The sequence below is a fragment of the Solenopsis invicta genome, unplaced genomic scaffold (assembly GCF_016802725.1).
Source record: "Solenopsis invicta isolate M01_SB unplaced genomic scaffold, UNIL_Sinv_3.0 scaffold_38, whole genome shotgun sequence".
Lineage (NCBI taxonomy): Eukaryota > Metazoa > Arthropoda > Insecta > Hymenoptera > Formicidae > Solenopsis > Solenopsis invicta.
In genome coordinates this window covers 788,532-807,672 of record NW_024105284.1, presented here as the reverse complement: position 1 = coordinate 807,672, position 19,141 = coordinate 788,532, and the positions used below count along the sequence as shown (strand labels likewise).

At 32.1% G+C, this 19,141-nt stretch overlaps 1 protein-coding gene across 20 annotated transcripts in view; it reads left to right on the top strand.

Moving 5' to 3' along the window:
- The window catches only part of LOC120356744 (liprin-alpha-1-like), a 226,234-nt gene continuing 207,093 nt past the window's right edge, over positions 1-19,141 (top strand). For 14 of the 20 annotated variants that reach the window (XM_039459412.1, XM_039459402.1, XM_039459401.1 and 11 more), the window contains exon 1: positions 903-6,360. In XM_039459412.1, the coding sequence (XP_039315346.1) occupies positions 6,112-6,360 (249 nt within the window). In that variant the 5' untranslated portion in view covers positions 903-6,111. Of the gene's footprint in view, positions 6,361-19,141 lie in introns of all 20 variants that reach the window. The other 6 variants (XM_039459394.1, XM_039459396.1, XM_039459397.1 and 3 more) reach the window with 6 other exon arrangements.

Sequence of the window (19,141 nt, the reverse complement as noted above, 5' to 3'; positions counted from 1 at the left end):
GGCGATGTCATGGCGCAAGATGGCCGCCGGTATCGGGAATGGTGTATCGTAGACAAGGGCGGTAGGAATTCCGGAAAATAGGTGTGTCGGTGTTTCAACGTTACGTGTAGGAAAACGCGCCGTTAGGATGCTGCCCGACCGCGTCGTTGTTGTCGCTGCTATGGATTGAACCTCGGAGTATCGGCGTCGCGCAGTACAGTGTCTGTCGTGTACGAATCGTATGTATGAATCGGCGCCGCGCGTCTCATCCAGTCACTCTCTCTCTCTCTCTCTCTCTCTCTTTCTCTTTCTCTCTCTTTCAATCTTATTTTCTCTCTTCTTTCTTCGATGTCAATGAAGTAAGCAAACGTCACGAAAGTCTCCTGGTCCATGATCCATCTTCGATCTCCTTTCTGCTAGGATTACTATGTACTCACGCAAGGAGGACAAGCTCCATAAGAGCTCTTAGTGCTAGTTTAAGACTCGAAAAGGAAAATCGTCGGCGAAAATTGAAGAATAAATCAACATGTGACCGAGAAATTCAAGAAAAGTCCAAGAATGAGGTGACACCGGCTTTCTTCTAGGTGTTAACTATGCTGTGTGAAAATCAGGCTTCTAGTGGATAGGCCACCGGATTGTTGAACAGTATGATCGAAAGTCTCGTTACTGAATTGGAGAAGAGGACGGACAGTGATATACCTGGGATAAAATATTATTGCCATCTAATGTTCTCTCTAGTCCCAAATATTTTATAATGGATGCAACGTAGTATTACTACTGTTAGTACTATTATTATTGCTTACGTAGTTGACTTGTTAAAATTGTTTTCAAATCATGAACCAGACTAGAAGAGTTACAAGAATGATAGCTTGGAAGAGCAGTTCTGTATCAAGTTGTTTCTTGCTTTGATAACTAAACATTATTTACAAAATGGCATTAATAATGTATAACAGCATTGAGACAACCAGAAAAACTCGTTAGAATTTTTAAAGGGAATACATATGGAAGTGTATTCTCAAAATTATGAAAGCATGAGTTACGCTATCATTCAACTGTTTCAATTTGAAATTTTCTCGCATTTCATGAAAAATTAAATATCTTTGTGAAAAAAATTGGAAACAAGTTTTTAAAGATGCATTTTAGAAAAGAAAGATAAAGCTTTAAATTTGTCTTGTAGTTTTGTCGTTATGATATTTTGTTTCTAAATTACATAAAATTGATAAAATTTAAGATTATTTTTTCAATATTTTTTTTTTACTTTAAACACTACAGCTTCATGACATTATCGAACAGAAATTAACAAAAAATTCTTTTTAGGTTGACTTTCAAAGCTTTAAAATGCTTTTATGAAACAAATTAATGCGACAATTTCATTCAATGATATTAACTTTCTTGCATAAAATTTATTTTTTACAAAAATTAAAATGTTTTTTAATATTAAACCATTTATAAAACTAAAGTATTTGTGGAAGAAAGAGAAAAGAGAAAAATGTTATAATGTGCTTGTTTGTATAAATTAAAAAAAAATTTTTTAAAAACTTTATATTTAATCTTTCGTGTTTCATGCATGTTGAAAATTTTAAACAGTAGTGTTTTGTTTTCCTGAAACCTGTTTTGAAGGAAGAAAATATTTAACGAGAAGGAATTAAAATAGTATGAAGTTTGAAAATGTGTGTTTCTAAAGGAAAAATTTTAAGATCGGTGAAAATGTAGAGATTCATAACAAAGTGTTTTCAAAACAACAACAAATTTCTATAAAGTAATACTGAGATTTTGTTTATGGAAATAAGAACAAGGGTACGAAAAAATGTTCAGTGATCTTGATGATGTATTTTTTTTGAGATAGAAGAAAAAACAAATTGCTATATTTTCTGTGTTACTGATTTATCATGGTGCTAAATAAAGCTTAAAATCAAAAGTTGATCGAGTGGTTTTACCAAATGGAGCACAAGATTATTTCAACACTTAAGTCTGATTCAAAGATGTTTCTATGCCATTGAAATCAGAGAAATGAAAGAAGGTTATATTGAAAATTAAACTGCGAATACAGGTGATTGAGATTCAGTAAGAAAAAAGAATTAGCAAACGGCTTTCGAATTTGATATCATGACAGCGCGCGCAAGCCTCTCTCTCTCTCTCTCTCTCTCTCTCTCTCTCTCTCTCTCTAACTGAAAATTGCAAGATTGAGTGTGTATACACCAAGTTGAGATGCGTATACGATACGTGGTGAGAAGGCTTTTACTACGGCAAGATGCACGAGTTCTCTTCACTTGCGCGATCGGCGAGGTGAATGCGTCCAGTGATCGGGAAACGTCGGCTTCACAATCGCGACGGTGGACGAGCGCTCTCGATCGAAGCGAGCGCGATCGTGTAGAAGTTCTCATCGACGAAGAGGCAGAGAAGCGCGTTTTTACTACGGCTTCATGTTCGCAGGCACAAACACCTTTGCATGATAGTCGATTTGATTTAGAGAAACAATAATATTCTGTTGACATGTGAGAAGACTAAATAGTAATAAGTCGATCGACGAAAATGTCTAACATTATCAGAAGAAAGTGATATTTGTTTAGTAAAACCTTGGTGATTAATAATTTTATATAAATTTTTAGTTCACGCGAATATTTGTTGATTTTGACACACATTTCCAATTAAAGCTGAAATACATAATATCACAAATTAAATTGATAATATGAACAATATCTTAATATGACCAAGACAATATCCTAAGTGTATGAACACATTTAAATAGCAAGAATGACTATACCGATCGAAAGCAGTTCTTAGTGTTCAATAATTTTCTAGGTGAATTTATAAACATTTACAAGTTTCCCCAAACTGCGCGCCGCATATTTGCCGGACTTAAAACAGTTTTTCAGGAAGAACTTGGAAATGTAATATCACAAAAATTAAATTGCAACTCAATAATTTAATAAGTTTGATACTTATAAGCATCTCTACTATCCTCTCCTCTCCTCTCCCTCCCTTATTCCAAAAAGTGTAAAGAAATTTATTGCAAAAAGTATTACCTCGGCCAAGGTTTGAAACTGGATCCCTCAGCATTCCATACAGATCTATTAAATTGATAAGTAATTTAATAATAGAGAAAGATCAATGTCAAATTATTTTCAGACTATATTTCTTAAACAAAAACTGAACATTGCAAATAGAAATTTAAATTAAAAAGTGTTCTCGGTCAGATGGTATGGCAATTTTTATGGTATTATTTTGTATTTTGCAATAATTAATGTTTTCATATAATCAAAAATGAGTGTTTAAGAAATTGGGCGCTAAAACTGTCATAGTAGGCAATAATTGTAGAAGGCAATAATTTAGATATAATCTGATATTATGCAGAAGTTAGTTATGAAATAAACTAATAAAATATATTTCTGTGTATTAAATAACATTATATAAAATTAAAACATTAAAATTGAACTGTTTTAACTGTTTTAATAAAAGCAGTTTAAATACCGAAAAATAAAAATAAACAATTTATTTAAAAGATAGATAATTTATCAAAAAGAAAATTTATATGCCATTTGTCCAATGTGCACTGACACATTTAAATTATGATTAGTCTCGTTAATAGAGAAGTGTATTTACATTTTACATTGATTTTGTATAAATCTGCAAAACAAGTTTAGGAAGTTACACTTTTTTTCAAAAATTTAAACAGAAAAACGTGGAAATGGTAGTTACTTTATTATTAAAGAACATTTATCCGCTAGATATAATTTTTAACAAAATAAATAGTAGGTTAAAAAATTTTAACATTAAGTATTAAACTTGACTAACAATACAAAAAATTCATGGTGACAACGAATCAGTTTATGCGGAAAAACAAATAACAATTCCAATACATGAAAAGTGTTTCAGAATTAGTCAGCTATGAATAAATAAGAATTTATTGTTACTATAGATGTTTAAATAAACTCGGTAGACAAAATATAAAAGAATAGAAAAACTTCCACATCTAACAATAATGTAATATATAAAATATGTTACAAGAACTAAAACATTATGTGTAGACCAAACAAGAAGAAAATTAAAAATAAGATTAAAAGAAATAAATAATATCAGATATAAACAATATCAAACAAAATTTCTCAAAACACTCATCTCACAAGGGATCCACTTTGTATATATCCATTATATATCAATAGTAAGTTTCTATTTGTTAAAGTACCTCTTAAATGTATTCTTGTTGCTCTATAAGTAAATAAAATAACCGAATCCGGAGATATTAGAATATTTAAAAATTCTTAAGTCTAACAATAAGACAAAAATGTTTCATATAAATTATTAGGGCGAAAAAAATGCTGACCTTGACTAATTTAAGATGTCTTTAAGGTTAGGTCAAGACCTCACTTCTTGACCTGTCGATCATTAGCGATGCCGTGTTCCCCCCCCCTTTTTTTTTAAGAAACGTTCTCAGACTTGTTTGATTTGCTGAATATTTTTGTAACGATCTGTTTAACTTAATCTCGGCGTCTCTGAAGTTTTGCTAACAAACCGGTGTAGGAATTTATCATTATCTTTCAATCTCTTTTTTTTGCTTTTCAATTGATAAAGCAATTTTTAAAAAATAATCGAAATAATGTAAAGTAGATTGAGGTGAATTGGATTAATTTTTTTTCATAAGTAAAAAAATAAAAAAATAATTTTGTTATTAAGTTTTATTATAAATTTTTAATTTTTACACCTTTGGCTTGAGTTTTATGTAATAAAATCGTACATAAATATGGAAATTTCTTATTGCGAAACAAAAAAATTTAGAAAATGAAATTGTCGATTCGCTCCAACATCGGGCGTAAAGCGGATCACCAGTTTAAAAGAAATAAAAATAAATGAATAACTTTGAAATAAGCTATTAAGCCTCTTTGTTACAAACTTGCAAAATTGGGATTGTGATTTTATATGATAAACATTTCTTCGCGCACTCACGATCTCTGTGTTTTTTGACTGACGCAATACAGAATTGTTGTTTATTGTTTTCGCTGCAAAGGGAGCATGCGAAAGAAACTGACATGATAAATAGATCGTATGAAACAAAAAACGATAACTGTCTTAAAATTTATAATGATGCGATTCGTCTCGGTCTACCCTAATTTTAGCAAGTTTAATATTGATAAGATTTTTCATTCACTTATTATTTCTTATACATTTTAGATTTCTTAGGAGAAGGTACATAGTCAAGATCTTTTTGATCATTAAGAGTAACATCGGAAAGTCCATAATCTACATCTTCGTTTTAAGAGGTACTTTATCAAATAAAAACAAAAGACTTACACGTATTATTCTACAAGTAGGTTTTTTGCCAAAAAATATCTTAAATTACGGTCATTTATTAGATTAGGACGATACACAAATTTCAGATTCTGTACCTAAATATTGCAAAAGAATGATTTCTGTAATGGTACCTATGAAAAAACAAATCAATAGACAATCTGAATAAAGATACTGAATTGGATGATAATTTTCTCTTATTTAGTCATGCTTGAAAGACTTACCAAGAATTTCTAAACAAAAAAAAAAAATGACAGGATTGATTATTTCTTATTAGCTACATGTGTATCACGTTCACCTTACATATATACACATATACATATATTTTTTTTACCTGTTACACTTTCACTTATATATATGACTCCGAACGAAATAGATGTGAACAAACGATCATACACTTATCCTGAATTTTATTATAAGTTATGAATTTACACAAATATTCTATTTACATGGCACACAATTGCGATGAAAAAATGATTTAGCAATTGCGATTGCGGAAATTTAGAACGCGAAGCATGAGCGAGAAGGGGAGAAAGAGAAAGGAGAGAAAAGAAAGAATTGAAATGCAAGAGAATGAGGTACTTGAGCTTGAAAGAGAAGAGAGATGTCAAAGAAGCGCGCTCAGGAAAGAGTATGTTTGACGTGGAATACGTACACGGGCGCGCGTACATACATGTATATATCTCATTTTGTGTGAGCCTATCACACGCTACAAATAGTGCGTGCATTAGCGGCGTGTGCGGTAATTCACCAATAATTCTCTCGCAGATCCATTATTTTCGGGGTGTGTGAATAATAACGAAGTAGTATAATAATCGACGATAGCGGTAACCTACAACGTGCAAAATGTGGAATATGATGTGCGATGTGATGCCGACGATCGCGGAGGACAGTATGAGCCAGCGGAGCTCGCAATTCTCCGGCGAAGATGGGAACATTGAGCAACTGATGGTGCAAATGTTGGATGAGCGTGACAAGATGATGGAGTCGATGCGCGAGCACCAGGAGCGGCTCCAGGAGATGGAAGCGCGATTGGCAGAAGTCGAGAAGGAGCGGGATGCCTTGAATCGTCAACTTAACGCAAATATTCCACAGGTAAATCAATTTTATGTTTATCAGCAATTGGCTCGATAATTTTGTTTCGAATGATAATAGCGATATTATCACGAATCTATCTTGAAGTGTTTACTTACAAGAAACAGAAAGAGTTATTTTAAAACAGATAAAGAAAAATGTCAGATGCTTGTAGAAAAATGAAAGTTTTAGTTAATATACAAGGTAACTATTAAGTATTCTAAAATATTTTAAATGATGATAAAATAATGATAATAACATTTGAAGCTTAAAAAACTCAAGCTCGTAATAATATGACATTTAATTTGCAAAATTCTTGTTTTGAGACTCTTTAACTGCATTGCGTGTCAATCGTGTTAATCGTGGATCTTCGTAATTGTTGAAATATTTATGTATCAAATGTAAAACGCAAGTTTGATTTAATTGCACTTGCACTTGCACATATATTGTCTTTGTAATTGTCTCATTTTCCGAAAGATGCTCGTTATTATTATCATAATTAACTCCTTGTTTAGTATATTTTATTTTACCATTTAACTCGTTGATTTTTCTCTTGCAAAAAATGTTAACGAATACACTTACCAATATTTCAATTTCTCAAATGATTTATTGTTGAGGCTCCTGAATAGTCGGCCGTATATATAAATATATATGGACTAAACGTTCTGTATACGAACTGAATCTAAAAATTAGTGGTTTTTAAACAGCTAATTGTTTTACTTTCTATTTTATTTTCTTCTTCACGGGAAGATATTGGCTATGACAAATATCAGCTTTACTTCGAAAACAGAAAGTTTGGTCTAGACATGTTGATATGTCGTCTGGCCTACTTGCCGAACATGTTTTTATCTTCGGAGTCAGTCAATTATATTTAAATTACCTGATGATCATGATTGCTGTTTTATCTGATTATCTTTGTATAATCTAAGTACACATAAACAACTTTTTCATTTTAATGCGATTTTAATTTTTAAAGTTAACTTATTAGAGATTTATATTTTAAGGCTCTTGTCTAATCGCCGCGGCCAGTCGTGACGTTATAAGCGAGAAATCACATATAAAGTTTTCCGACGTGGTATTTTTAAATAAAGAGTATTTGGATAAAACAGAATAACGAAATCGCTTTAAAACATTTGTAAAAATCGGTCTCGACTATCCTTTTTCCGCCTAACAGTCAGTAAATAGTTGTAAAAACGTAAAGTGAAGATGTCTGTTAAGTTAGCACCCCCACCACAAAAAACCGAAACGCCACCTATGCCAAAATTAAGTGCTTTTTATGTGCTAATTATGTACCCAATTTGAAATTTTTGTGCTCGAGCGGTTTAGCAGGAAATTGAGATTGAAGGTGGGGGGTGCCAGCTTAACGTTAAGTCAGCACCCACTCATATAAATAATTAATAAAATAAAAAAATAAATACACTAGAATTAAGTGTTTTTTATGTGCTTTCTAACAATATATAAATAAATATTTGTACTCAATCTCTTTGACTAGAAAATTGTCTTCAAAGTACGAATCCACCTTTGCAGTACAAGAGTAAAGTACCAGTAAAAATGCAGACATTAAATTGATTATAATTCCAAAATATTTTTATATTTATGTGCTTTCGAAATACGCACGAGATTTTTGTGCACTTTATTCTTATATCGCGAACGTGGGTGCTCACTTCAGGGGCAATTTTTCAGTCGGACGGAATGAGCACAAAAATTTCGTTTTGCATATTCCGAAAGCACATACATAAGAGAATATTTTAAGCTTATAATTAATTTTGTAGTTGCTTTTTTATTGACACTTTACTTTTGTACCGCGAACGTGGGTGCTTACTTCAAGGGCGGTTTTTTGGTCGAAGAAAATGAGCACAAAAATCTCATTTTACATATTTCGAAAGCACATAAATATAAGAATATCTTGGGCTTATGATCAATTTAATATCTGCTTTTTTTTGGTACTTCACTCTTGTACCGGTACAGTGGGGTGCTCTCTTCAGGATCGGTTTTTTGATTATGGGATTGAGCACAAAAATCTTGTCGTGAGTATTTCAAATACTCACATAAATAAGAAAATACTTATTTATGTGCGAACATGGTTACTTACTTCAGGGGTGGTTTTTTGGTCGAATGGGATGAGCACAAAAATCTCGTCTTGCATATTTCGAAAGCACATAAATATAAGAATATCTTGGGTCTATGACCGATTTAATATCTGCATTTTTACTGGCACTTTACTTTTGTACCGCGAATGTGAATTTGTACTTTGGGGACGATTTTCTGGTCGAAAAGGTTGAGTACGAACATTTATTTATATATTGTTGAAAAGCACATAAAAAGAACTTAATTTTAGTATATTTAGTTTTTTATTTTATTAATTATTTATATGGGTACTGGCTTAACGTTAAGCTAGCACCCCCATCTTCAATCTCAATTTCCTGCTAAAACGCTCGAGCACAAAAATTTCAAATAGGGTACATAATTGGCACATAAAAAGCATTTAATTTTGGCATAGGTGCTGTTTCGATTTTTTGTGGTGGGAATGCTAACTTAACAGACATCTTTTTTATACTTTAAGAAAATAAATTAATAAAAATATGAAAAAATTTATGAAATCAACATTATGATTGAAGATTTGGGAGTTCTTGTTTATTTTTATGGAGAGAATGAGAGGAAGAGAGAGAGGGGGGAGAGGGTGGAGAGATTGTGATGGGGGGGGGGGAGAAAGGGAGGGAGGGTTTGTTTTACGCTGCACAATGACTTTTATATTCTTTAAACTGCATTACGAGGAAAAAATGCATGAGAAAAATATAAACAAAACATTTTTAGGAAGCAACAAATATGTAAAATATTAATATATGATTTTAAAAATATATTTATTGAAAATTATAGAAATAATTACCCAAAACTGATAAAAATAGAAAATTGTTATTATTTACTAATGATTCACACTATGTAAAACTATTTTTAACTAAGTATTGTTTGAATTGACATAAAAATGTGTGTGTGTGAAGCTGGCGTATCATTTCGTGGAAACTCACAAAATGTTGAGAGTTCTGGCTTTATTTACAATAGTTCTATAGTTCCTGATAGATAAAACAAATAGTTCCGGCCTTTAAAGCGAAAAAAACGTATAGGACAAAGTGAGACGCCAGGTTCATGCAACGTCTCAGTTTGTCCTGCGTCATTTTCCAGACCGAATTCTTGTAGGATTTTAAAAGATCTATAGTTCTAGATAAGTTCTAGAAAGAGTTCTAGCGTTTAACATAGTTTATTTAATAAAAAAAGAAAAATTATTATAAAATATTTATTTTATAATATTACATAATAGAGTTCCGTGTACAAAAAAATATTTTTCCTCCAGTTCTGAATGTATATAAACGCCTTCCGAAGAGTTCCGGTCGATTGCATAATTTATTAGTTAATAATAAATTGTTAACTCCCGCCAAACACGTATTTTGTCATATATGGTTGAGACGCTGGTCTTTATTCGAGAGTTCTGTGTACCAAAAAATATTTTTCCAATAGTTCTTAACGTATCAAAGCGTCTTCCGAAGAGTTCCGGTCGATTGCATAATTTATTAGTTAATAATAAATTGTTAACTCCCGCCAAACACGTATTTTGTCATATATGGGTGAGACCCTGGTCTTTATTCGAGAGTTCTGTGTACCAAAAAATATTTTTCCAATAGTTCTTAACGTATCAAAGCGCCTTCCGAAGAGTTCCGGTCGATTGCATAATTTATTAGTTAATAATAAATTGTTAACTCCCGCCAAACACGTATTCTGTCATATATGGGTGAGACGCTGGTCTTTATTCGAGAGTTCTGTGTATCAAAAAATATTTTTCCAATAGTTCTTAACGTAACAAAGCGCCTTCCGAAGAGTTCCGGTCGATTGCATAATTAATTAATTAATAATAAATTGTTAACTCCCGCCAAACACGTATTTTATCATATATATGTGAGACGCTGGTTTTTATTCGAGAGTTCTGTCTATCAAAAAATATTTTTCCAATAGTTCTTAACGTAACAAAGCGCCTTCCGAAGAATTCCGGTTGATTGCATAATCTATTAGTTAATAATAAATTGTTAACTCCCGCCAAACACGTATTTTGTCATATATGGGTGAGACGCTGGTCTTTATTCGAGAGTTCTGTGTACCAAAAAATATTTTTCCAATAGTTCTTAACGTAACAAAGCGCCTTCCGAAGAGTTCCGGTCGATTCCGTTATTTAATATTTAATAAAAAATTATTAACTCCCGCCAAACACGTATTTTTCCATACATAATTTACCATACATAATTTATTAGTTGACGCTGCAGCGTCTCACCCATATATGACAAAATACGTGTTTGGCGGGAGTTAATAATTTTTTATTAAATATTAAATAACGGAATCGACCGGATCTCTTCGGAAGGCGCTTTGTTACGTTAAGAACTATTGGAAAAATATTTTTTGGTACACAGAACTCTCGAATAAAGACCAGCGTCTCACCCATATATGACAAAATACGTGTTTTGAGGGAGTTAACAATTTATTATTAACTAATAAATTATGCAATCGACTAGAACTCTTTGGAAGGCGCTTTAATATGTTGAGAACTGTAGGAAAAATATTTTTTCGTACACAGAACTTTTCGAAAAAGACCAGCACCTCACCTATATGTGCGGAAAATCGACTTTTTCGGGAGTTATTAATTTTTTGTTAATGAACTAATATCGGAATCGCCCGGAACTCTTCGGAACGCGCTTTAATATGTTGAGAACTGTAGGAAAAATATTTTTTCGTACACAGAACTCTTCGAAAAAGTCCAGCACCTCACCTATATGTGCGGAAAATCGACTTTTTCGGGAGTTATTAATTTTTTGTTAATGAACTAATATCGGAATCGCCCGGAACTCTTCGGAACGCGCTTTAATATGTTGAGAACTGTAGGAAAAATATTTTTTCGTACACAGAACTCTTCGAAAAAGTCCAGCACCTCACCTATATGTGCGGAAAATCGACTTTTTCGGGAGTTATTAATTTTTTGTTAATTAACTAATATGGGAATCGCCCGGAACTCTTCGGAACACTCTTTAATATGTTGAGAACTGTAGGAAAAATATTTTTTTGTACACAGAACTCTTCGAAAAAGTCCAGCACCTTACCTATATGTGCGGAAAATCGGCTTTTTCGGGAGTTATTAATTTTTTGTTAATTAACTAATATCGGAATCGCCCGGAACTCTTCGGAACGTGCTTTAATATGTTGAGAACTGTAGGAAAAATATTTTTTCGTACACAGAACTCTTCGAAAAAGACCAGCACCTCACCTATATGTGCGGAAAATCGACTTTTTCGGGAGTTATTAATTTTTTGTTAATGAACTAATATCGGAATCGCCCGGAACTCTTTGGAACGCGCTTTGGTATGTTGAGAACTGTAGGAAAAATATTTTTTCGTACACAGAACTCTTCGAAAAAGTCCAGCACCTTACCTATATGTGCGGAAAATCGACTTTTTCGGGAGTTATTAATTTTTTGTTAATTAACTAATATCGGAATCGCCCGGAACTCTTCGGAACGCTCTTTAATATGTTGAGAACTGTAGGAAAAATATTTTTTTGTACACGGAACTCTATTATATAATATTATAACATAAATGTTTTATAATAATTTAAAAAAAAAATAAATAAACTATGTTAAACGCTGGAACTCTTTCTAGAACTCATATAGAACTATAGATCTTTTAAAATCCTACAAGAATTCGGTCTGGAAAATGTCGTAGGACAAACTGAGGTGCTGCGTGAACCTGGCACCTCACTTTGTCCTATGCGTTTTTTTCGCTTTAAAGGCCAGAACTATTTGTTTTATCTATCAGGAACTGTAGAACTATTGAAAATAAACTCAGAACTGTCAATGTTTAGTGATTTTCCACCAAATAATGTGCCAGCTTCACACACACATTGGGTCTGGAAAATGACGCAGGACAAACTGAGACGCTGCGTGAACCTGGCGTCTCACTTTGTCCTATACGTTTTTTTCGCTTTAAAGGCCAGAACTATTTGTTTTATCTATCAGGAACTATAGAACTATTGTAAATAAAGCCAGAACTCTCAACATTTCGTGAGTTTCCACAAAATGATACGCCAGCTTCACACACACCATAAAAATTACGTTATTTTAGCACGACTTGCTGATCCAACGGGATGTACCACGCGAGCATACTGTAAATATTGCAAGTGTACCTTAATTGCTCATAAAAAAGATTTACTTAATCATTCTAAATCTTTAAAGCATACATGAAACATTAAACTCGATTAAGAAGCGAAATTAGATATATATATTAATGTCAGACAAGATGTTACAAATACGCAAAGAAAAACAGAATTAAAATTAAGTATTTTTATTGCACAGCTTTCATCAATAAATACAGTTAATCATTTATGTGAATTACTTTCGAGAATAGATTCAAATTCCGCAATATTATCTATTTAATTTGAAATTACATAGAACCAAGTGTACAATGCTATTGAAAAATGTTATTGCACTTTGTATGTTTCTTTAGTTAGTAGATGATGTAGGTGATTCCTTATTTTCTAATATTGTGGACGAAAGTACAGATCTTGTTTCTGATAAAGTTCTGTGTATTATGATAAGATACTATTCTGTAAAAAGAAAAGAAATTATTACTACATTTTAAAGATTACTATTATTAGAGAAATGTGATGCAGAAAGTCTTTTACATTATAAAACAGCAATTGATAAATGATAATCTAAAATTAAAAAATTTAATTGGTATTGGTGTAGATGGTGCTAATGTAATGGTAGGTCGGTTATCACATTCTTTTGCAACTCTTTTTATAAATGAAGTCCCAGATGTTGTAATAATAAAATGTATTTGTCATTCTCTCCATTTGTGTACTGAAAAAGCTTGCCAAATTCTTCCTAAACGTCTGGAATTTTTTATAAGAGAAGTTTATAATTATTTTTCTTATAATGCGAAATGTATAACGGAATATAGAAATCTATACTTACAGTTGAAAGGTAATATTCCAAATAAAGTAGCAAAATTGTCAGGAACAAGATGGTTAGCTCGAGATGCAGCTATACGTACTATATTATTACAATGGGATGCTTTGTATCTTTTTTTTTAAAAAGTCAAGATAGAGGACAGATGTTATATGGCAGAACAATTATATTTAATAATGGATTGTTCAGCTTATAAAGCGTATTTAGTATTTTTAAGAGACAACTTGGCAATTATATGTAAAACAAATATGCTTTTTCAAAGTGAAAATGTTAATCCATTTTTATTATTTGGAGACGTGTTTATGTTATACAAAAGCATGTTGCAGAAGATTGTTGTGCTTGGATAATTAGAATTAATTACTAATGCACAATTAGCAAATTTTAATTTTGAACAGCACAGAATGCATGAAGACTATAGCTGGATATGAGTTTGATATCATAGTTAAAACAATGAAAAAAGACGATATATTAAATGTAAAAATAAAATATAAACAATTTTTAATAGCTATTTGCAAAGAAATCTAGTATAGACTTACACTAAATATTGATATTCTTCAAAAAATTAAAATTTTATGCCTGAATCTGCTACCTCTCAAAAGAAAATCCAAATAAGAGATATAATGTTGCAATTTCCAAGATTTTTTGTAGAACATTGTCAATTAGAATGGAATTTAATTGCTAATAAAGTATGGAATAATACAGAGGATTATTTACAATTTTAATCAAAAGTATTTAATGATAAAAACAGTGCTGGAGAACGTTTTAAAAATATTAACCGATTAGCATTAGGCTTATTTTTATTACCAATTTCCATTGCAACCGTAGAAATAACATTTTCCATTTACAATATAATAAAATGTAAATTGAGAAATCAACTTTCTATTGACGTGACAGAAGCTATAATGAGAATAAGATATTATTTGAAATTCAAAAATCTACATTACTTGTGTAGATTTTGAACTAACTACATCTATAATCGAAAAATTTAACATATTAATGTATGATGACTTAAATCTTGGTGATTCTATGGAAATCCTAGAATTATTTGAATCAATATAATAATTAAGTATTTTATCCAGGTAGCATACTATATTTTATAATGTAATGTTTTACACCGTTATACATATTTTAGTATAGTTAAGTTACAATGAAATACAATTATATATATATATATTATATATATATATATATATATATATATATATATGTCAGTCTATAGTATATAATAGTATATTTACATGAAGTATAATATGTAAAGAATGTTTATCTTAGTTGTTCAGAGTTTTTTAATATATACGTTAATATATACTTACTTTTTAAGCAAATTCCGTCTTATTTATTAAATCTTACTACTATTTGATCTACGAAGGCTATAGCACACACTTTGCGTAAAGTGTTATAAGACGCAGTTGTAAATTGTTACCAGTTGTAAAGTACATTGTAGAAGGTAGTAGAACTTTATGCTTATAGCCTTTCTACAATAAGCTATTAACCAGTATGATAAGTTGTAAGCTATAAGAATTGACCAATCACAGTCGAATATTTTTTTTCATATTTGACTGTGATTGATTAATTCTTACAGCTTATGACTGATACCGATTAATAGTTTATTGTAAAAAAAGTCTTTACAACAGCGTTTGTTATAAGAGCGAACCAATCACAGTACTCGGAGGATTGTCACGTGTTCTTGCCGTCATCGTTCATAAGACGTATCTTTATTGTAAATAGATCAAACTTGTTATATAACATTACTATTACTATTATTCTACTTCTATAATCTTACAATTTCTTTTATGCAATTGTAGACTTAATCAACTCCCGGGATTATAAATATTCATCAAAATTAATTTTGCTAATAAAAATTTAGGGGATTTGTTCTAGTTGTTAGGGGTTTTTAGGGGATTTTAAAGTACTTTTTAGGGGCTAACTTTTAAAATGACTTGGCAACACTGCGGTAGTATCAAAGTGGCTGCGGTCATAATTTTACGATGAATAAAAATAACGAACAACGTGTTGCGATTACATTTTGCGTTAAAGCCGGTAAAAGTGCTACGGAAACGTTTAAAATGTTAAAATTGGCTTATGGATCTGTTATGTCTCGTGCTACTGTTTTTTGGTGATATAACATTTTTGCGGAAGGTAGAGAATCGGTTGAAGACGACGAAAGGAGCGGACGGCCATGCATCACGAAGAATAACGAAAACATCTAAAATCGCAGTTGTGTTAAAGGACCATCGTAATGCGAGTTGTAGGTTGATAGAAGAATTAATTGGAATACCAAAAACCATTGTACAACGCGTTATTAGGAGCGATTTGAAGAAAAGAAAGCTGTGCGTGCGTTTTATTCCACATGCGTTAACCTCTGAACAGAGACAGCAACGAGTTTCTCACGCACATGACTTGTTGGAAATGATTGAAACAGCCGAATTTTTTTGAATCCATTATTACGGGTGACGAAAGTTGGTGTTTCGCGTACGATTCTAAAACGAAATGCCAAAGTGCTGAGTGAGTCGGCAAAAATTTGCCGCGACTAAAAAAAATTGCGATTTTAAAAATCAAAAATTAAGACAATGTTGGTCATTTTTTTTTTACTCCAAAGGCATTGTCCACAAAGAATTTGTTTCTCAAGGTACTACTGTGAATGCTTTATTCTATCAACAAGTGCTAGATTGCCTTTTCAAAAGAATTGCGCGTGTTAGAATCGAGTTGTGGAGAGATCGTTCTTTTTTTCTCTTGCACGATAACATACCGTGGCGATTAACACTCAATTTTTGACCAAAAAAATGGTTCCTGTGCTCAGCCACTCATCGTACTCGCCTGATTTGAGTCCCCTTTACTACTTTCTGTTCCCCAAATTAAAGATGGACTTGAAAGGGGACCATTTTGCATCGATAGACGAGATACAAGAAGCCGTGACAACGAAGTTAAGCAGTATTTTAAAAGAGAAGTTTTTGAAATGCATGAAAAGGTTGAAAGATTGTGCCAACAGGTGTATTACTAATGGAGACTATTTCGAATAAAAAATTTGTTGAAAACATTTTTGTAATTTTTTTGCGTTTTTTATAGCCACAGTCTTAAAACTTATGGGACACACTGTATACGTTTGCTCCATAGAGATGGCTGGAAAATTGTGCAGCAGCTTAAAGGGCAATTAATATTACATTAAAAAATTTGTGCGTATACAACGAGATGAAATTGAACTGATGTGTGAGGATTATAAGATAATTCTAAAATGTATTAAAGATTGTTTATTATGTGCATTATTTTTTTTAATAAGTTTTTATTTTATTTTTTATATACATTTCTGTTATGCTCAATGTTTAAATAATGTTTTATTGTAATTCTTTGATAAATATATTGTCTAGACTACCTTTATAATTAATAACTTAATATTAATTTTTTTGTTTTTAGTTTCTTAATATATTATTCAATTAATATAATAATATCCTGCATTGTTCTAAATTAGCGTTATATGTTTAATTATCGCTCAAATTTTGAATACACACACGCGTTTGCAGGCGCGCGCGCGCGTGCGCGCGCACACACACACACACACACACACACACACACACACACACACACACACACAGAGGGTGTGAAAATTTGCATTCCTTAAAAACAGATTTTTTGGAACATTCTAAGAAAAATTTTAATATAAAAATGTCGAAGGTATAATGGTTCTTAAATTATTCGCGATTAAAGTTTACGAATCACAGAGCTGACATTTGCGCGCTCAGGCATGGTGACATAACACGGTACCACAAGGGTACCTCTTGAAATTGAGATTGTCATATAAATACATTTATATTAAGAAATTACAACTGTAGCAAACATATTTGTACATTACATATGCATAATTAACGTTTTCAATAAAATATTAATTCAATAACAAGATATTACGATAATTGTTGGATCAGTTGTCAAAATCACTTTCTTACCATGTTCATATGATAAGAATTGTTATGATAATATATTATAAAGTAAAAGTTCCTATAAAAAGGAAAGTTTTTATTATATGAACATGGTAATGAATTGATTTTGACAGCTGACCCAACGGTTATCGTTACATCTTGTTATTGAATTGATATTTTATTGAAAACACTAATTATGCATATGTAATTTACAAATATGTTTACTATAGTCATAATTTTTTAATATGGATGTCACTACGTTTTTATATGACAACCTCAATGCCAAGAGGTATCCTTGTAGTACCTTGTCATGTCACCATGCTTGAGCGCGCAAAATGTCAGCTCTGTAATTCGTAAATTATTTTAATTGCGAATAATCTAAAAACCATTATACCCTCAACATTTTTGTATTAGGATTTTTTTCTTAGAAATTTCCAAAGAATCTGATCTTAAGGGGGAAAACCACAGTAGAGCACGAAAAAGTAAGGCTATTTTCGGGAATTTTTTTTGGGTCAATGAAATGATGAATCAAAAATCTGTAAAATAAGCAGTATAACATCATAAACGAACTACAATTTAAAATTTTTTGACGCATTTTTATTACAAAATGGCGGCTGTGCAACACTTGTCCTGTGGCGCCTATTTTTACAGGAGGGCCCATGGGCGGACATCTACAGTCCGTAATTTTTGACCTGGAACAAAAAATGAAAGTTTTTTAGGTTCTATATATAAATGGGTATGGAACTGCGTAGGATTTTTTCGATATGTTAATTTTTCGCAAAATGGCGCACGTTTTAAGAAAAACTTGCAAATGTAACAAAAAAAACGCCATAAAATTGTTGATAAAAAAAACTATATAATATAAAAAAAACCCCTACGCAGTTCCATAGAGAAAGGTATTCTGAATATACTGTGAAAATTTCAAACCGATCGGTAAAGATTTATTCAAGTTATGTGTCCGCCCAGTTAAAAAAAAGTGGTTTTGAGAAAAACGCGTTTAAAGTTTTAAGTACTGTAAAATCATATAATATTTTTATATACCTCTAATCGGCGATGCCTGCACCATACAACTGGCCTTCTTCGTCAATTTCCTGTTGATGTTTGGCCTTTTGAATTGACATCTGGTCGATTCTGGCCTGTTTTGCGCCCTCTGTCATGGATCGCTCCGCCTTCTGTATTCGCCTTTCATTTAATTCCATACACAGCTCATAATTTTTCGGGCCATTTTTCATCTCCATGACTTCGATTATGCGTAAAACGGACAGTAACCCGTCATTAAAAATGCACGAAGCGATGTTGACAGCAATATCGATAACTTTTTTGCCTGAATTTAAAGTTTTTGGAGCAATCGCCCACACTGTCGATTTCAAACTTTCATTATTATTTTGTGTGAACCGCCGATGCAGCGAGTGAGAAGATCATCCGCAGTGAGTTGTTCGTAAACTGGCTTAATTGCTTCATAAACTACATCAGACATTGGTGGTTTGTGCGTATAGGTAGCCAAAGTGTTAGAAGATTTCGCCCTTTGCCACGAGCACCATGAATTTTTTCCAGTCGGGCAATTGTCGTGTTGGGGATGGTTATCCGTAGATATTTTGTGAAGTAATGTGGCCCATATAGCTGTCTTCATTTTTTCGACTGATTCGCAATTTCTACGAATAGCTAACCCGAAATATATTGACAGTTCGTCGATCAGTTTACCTGTCAATTTCCCTTTTCCTCCCAAGCCTTTTGTGCGTTTCTTCAAATTACGGAGGTGGGTGCCCATGCGTTTTTGTACGTGATCTACGCATTTCTTTTTAGTTATCGTCACGTTTTCGTACGGTTCAGCATCTGTGACACCTTTAAAGGTTTTCGAGTCTCCATCGCCTACATAACTTACATACTGCAC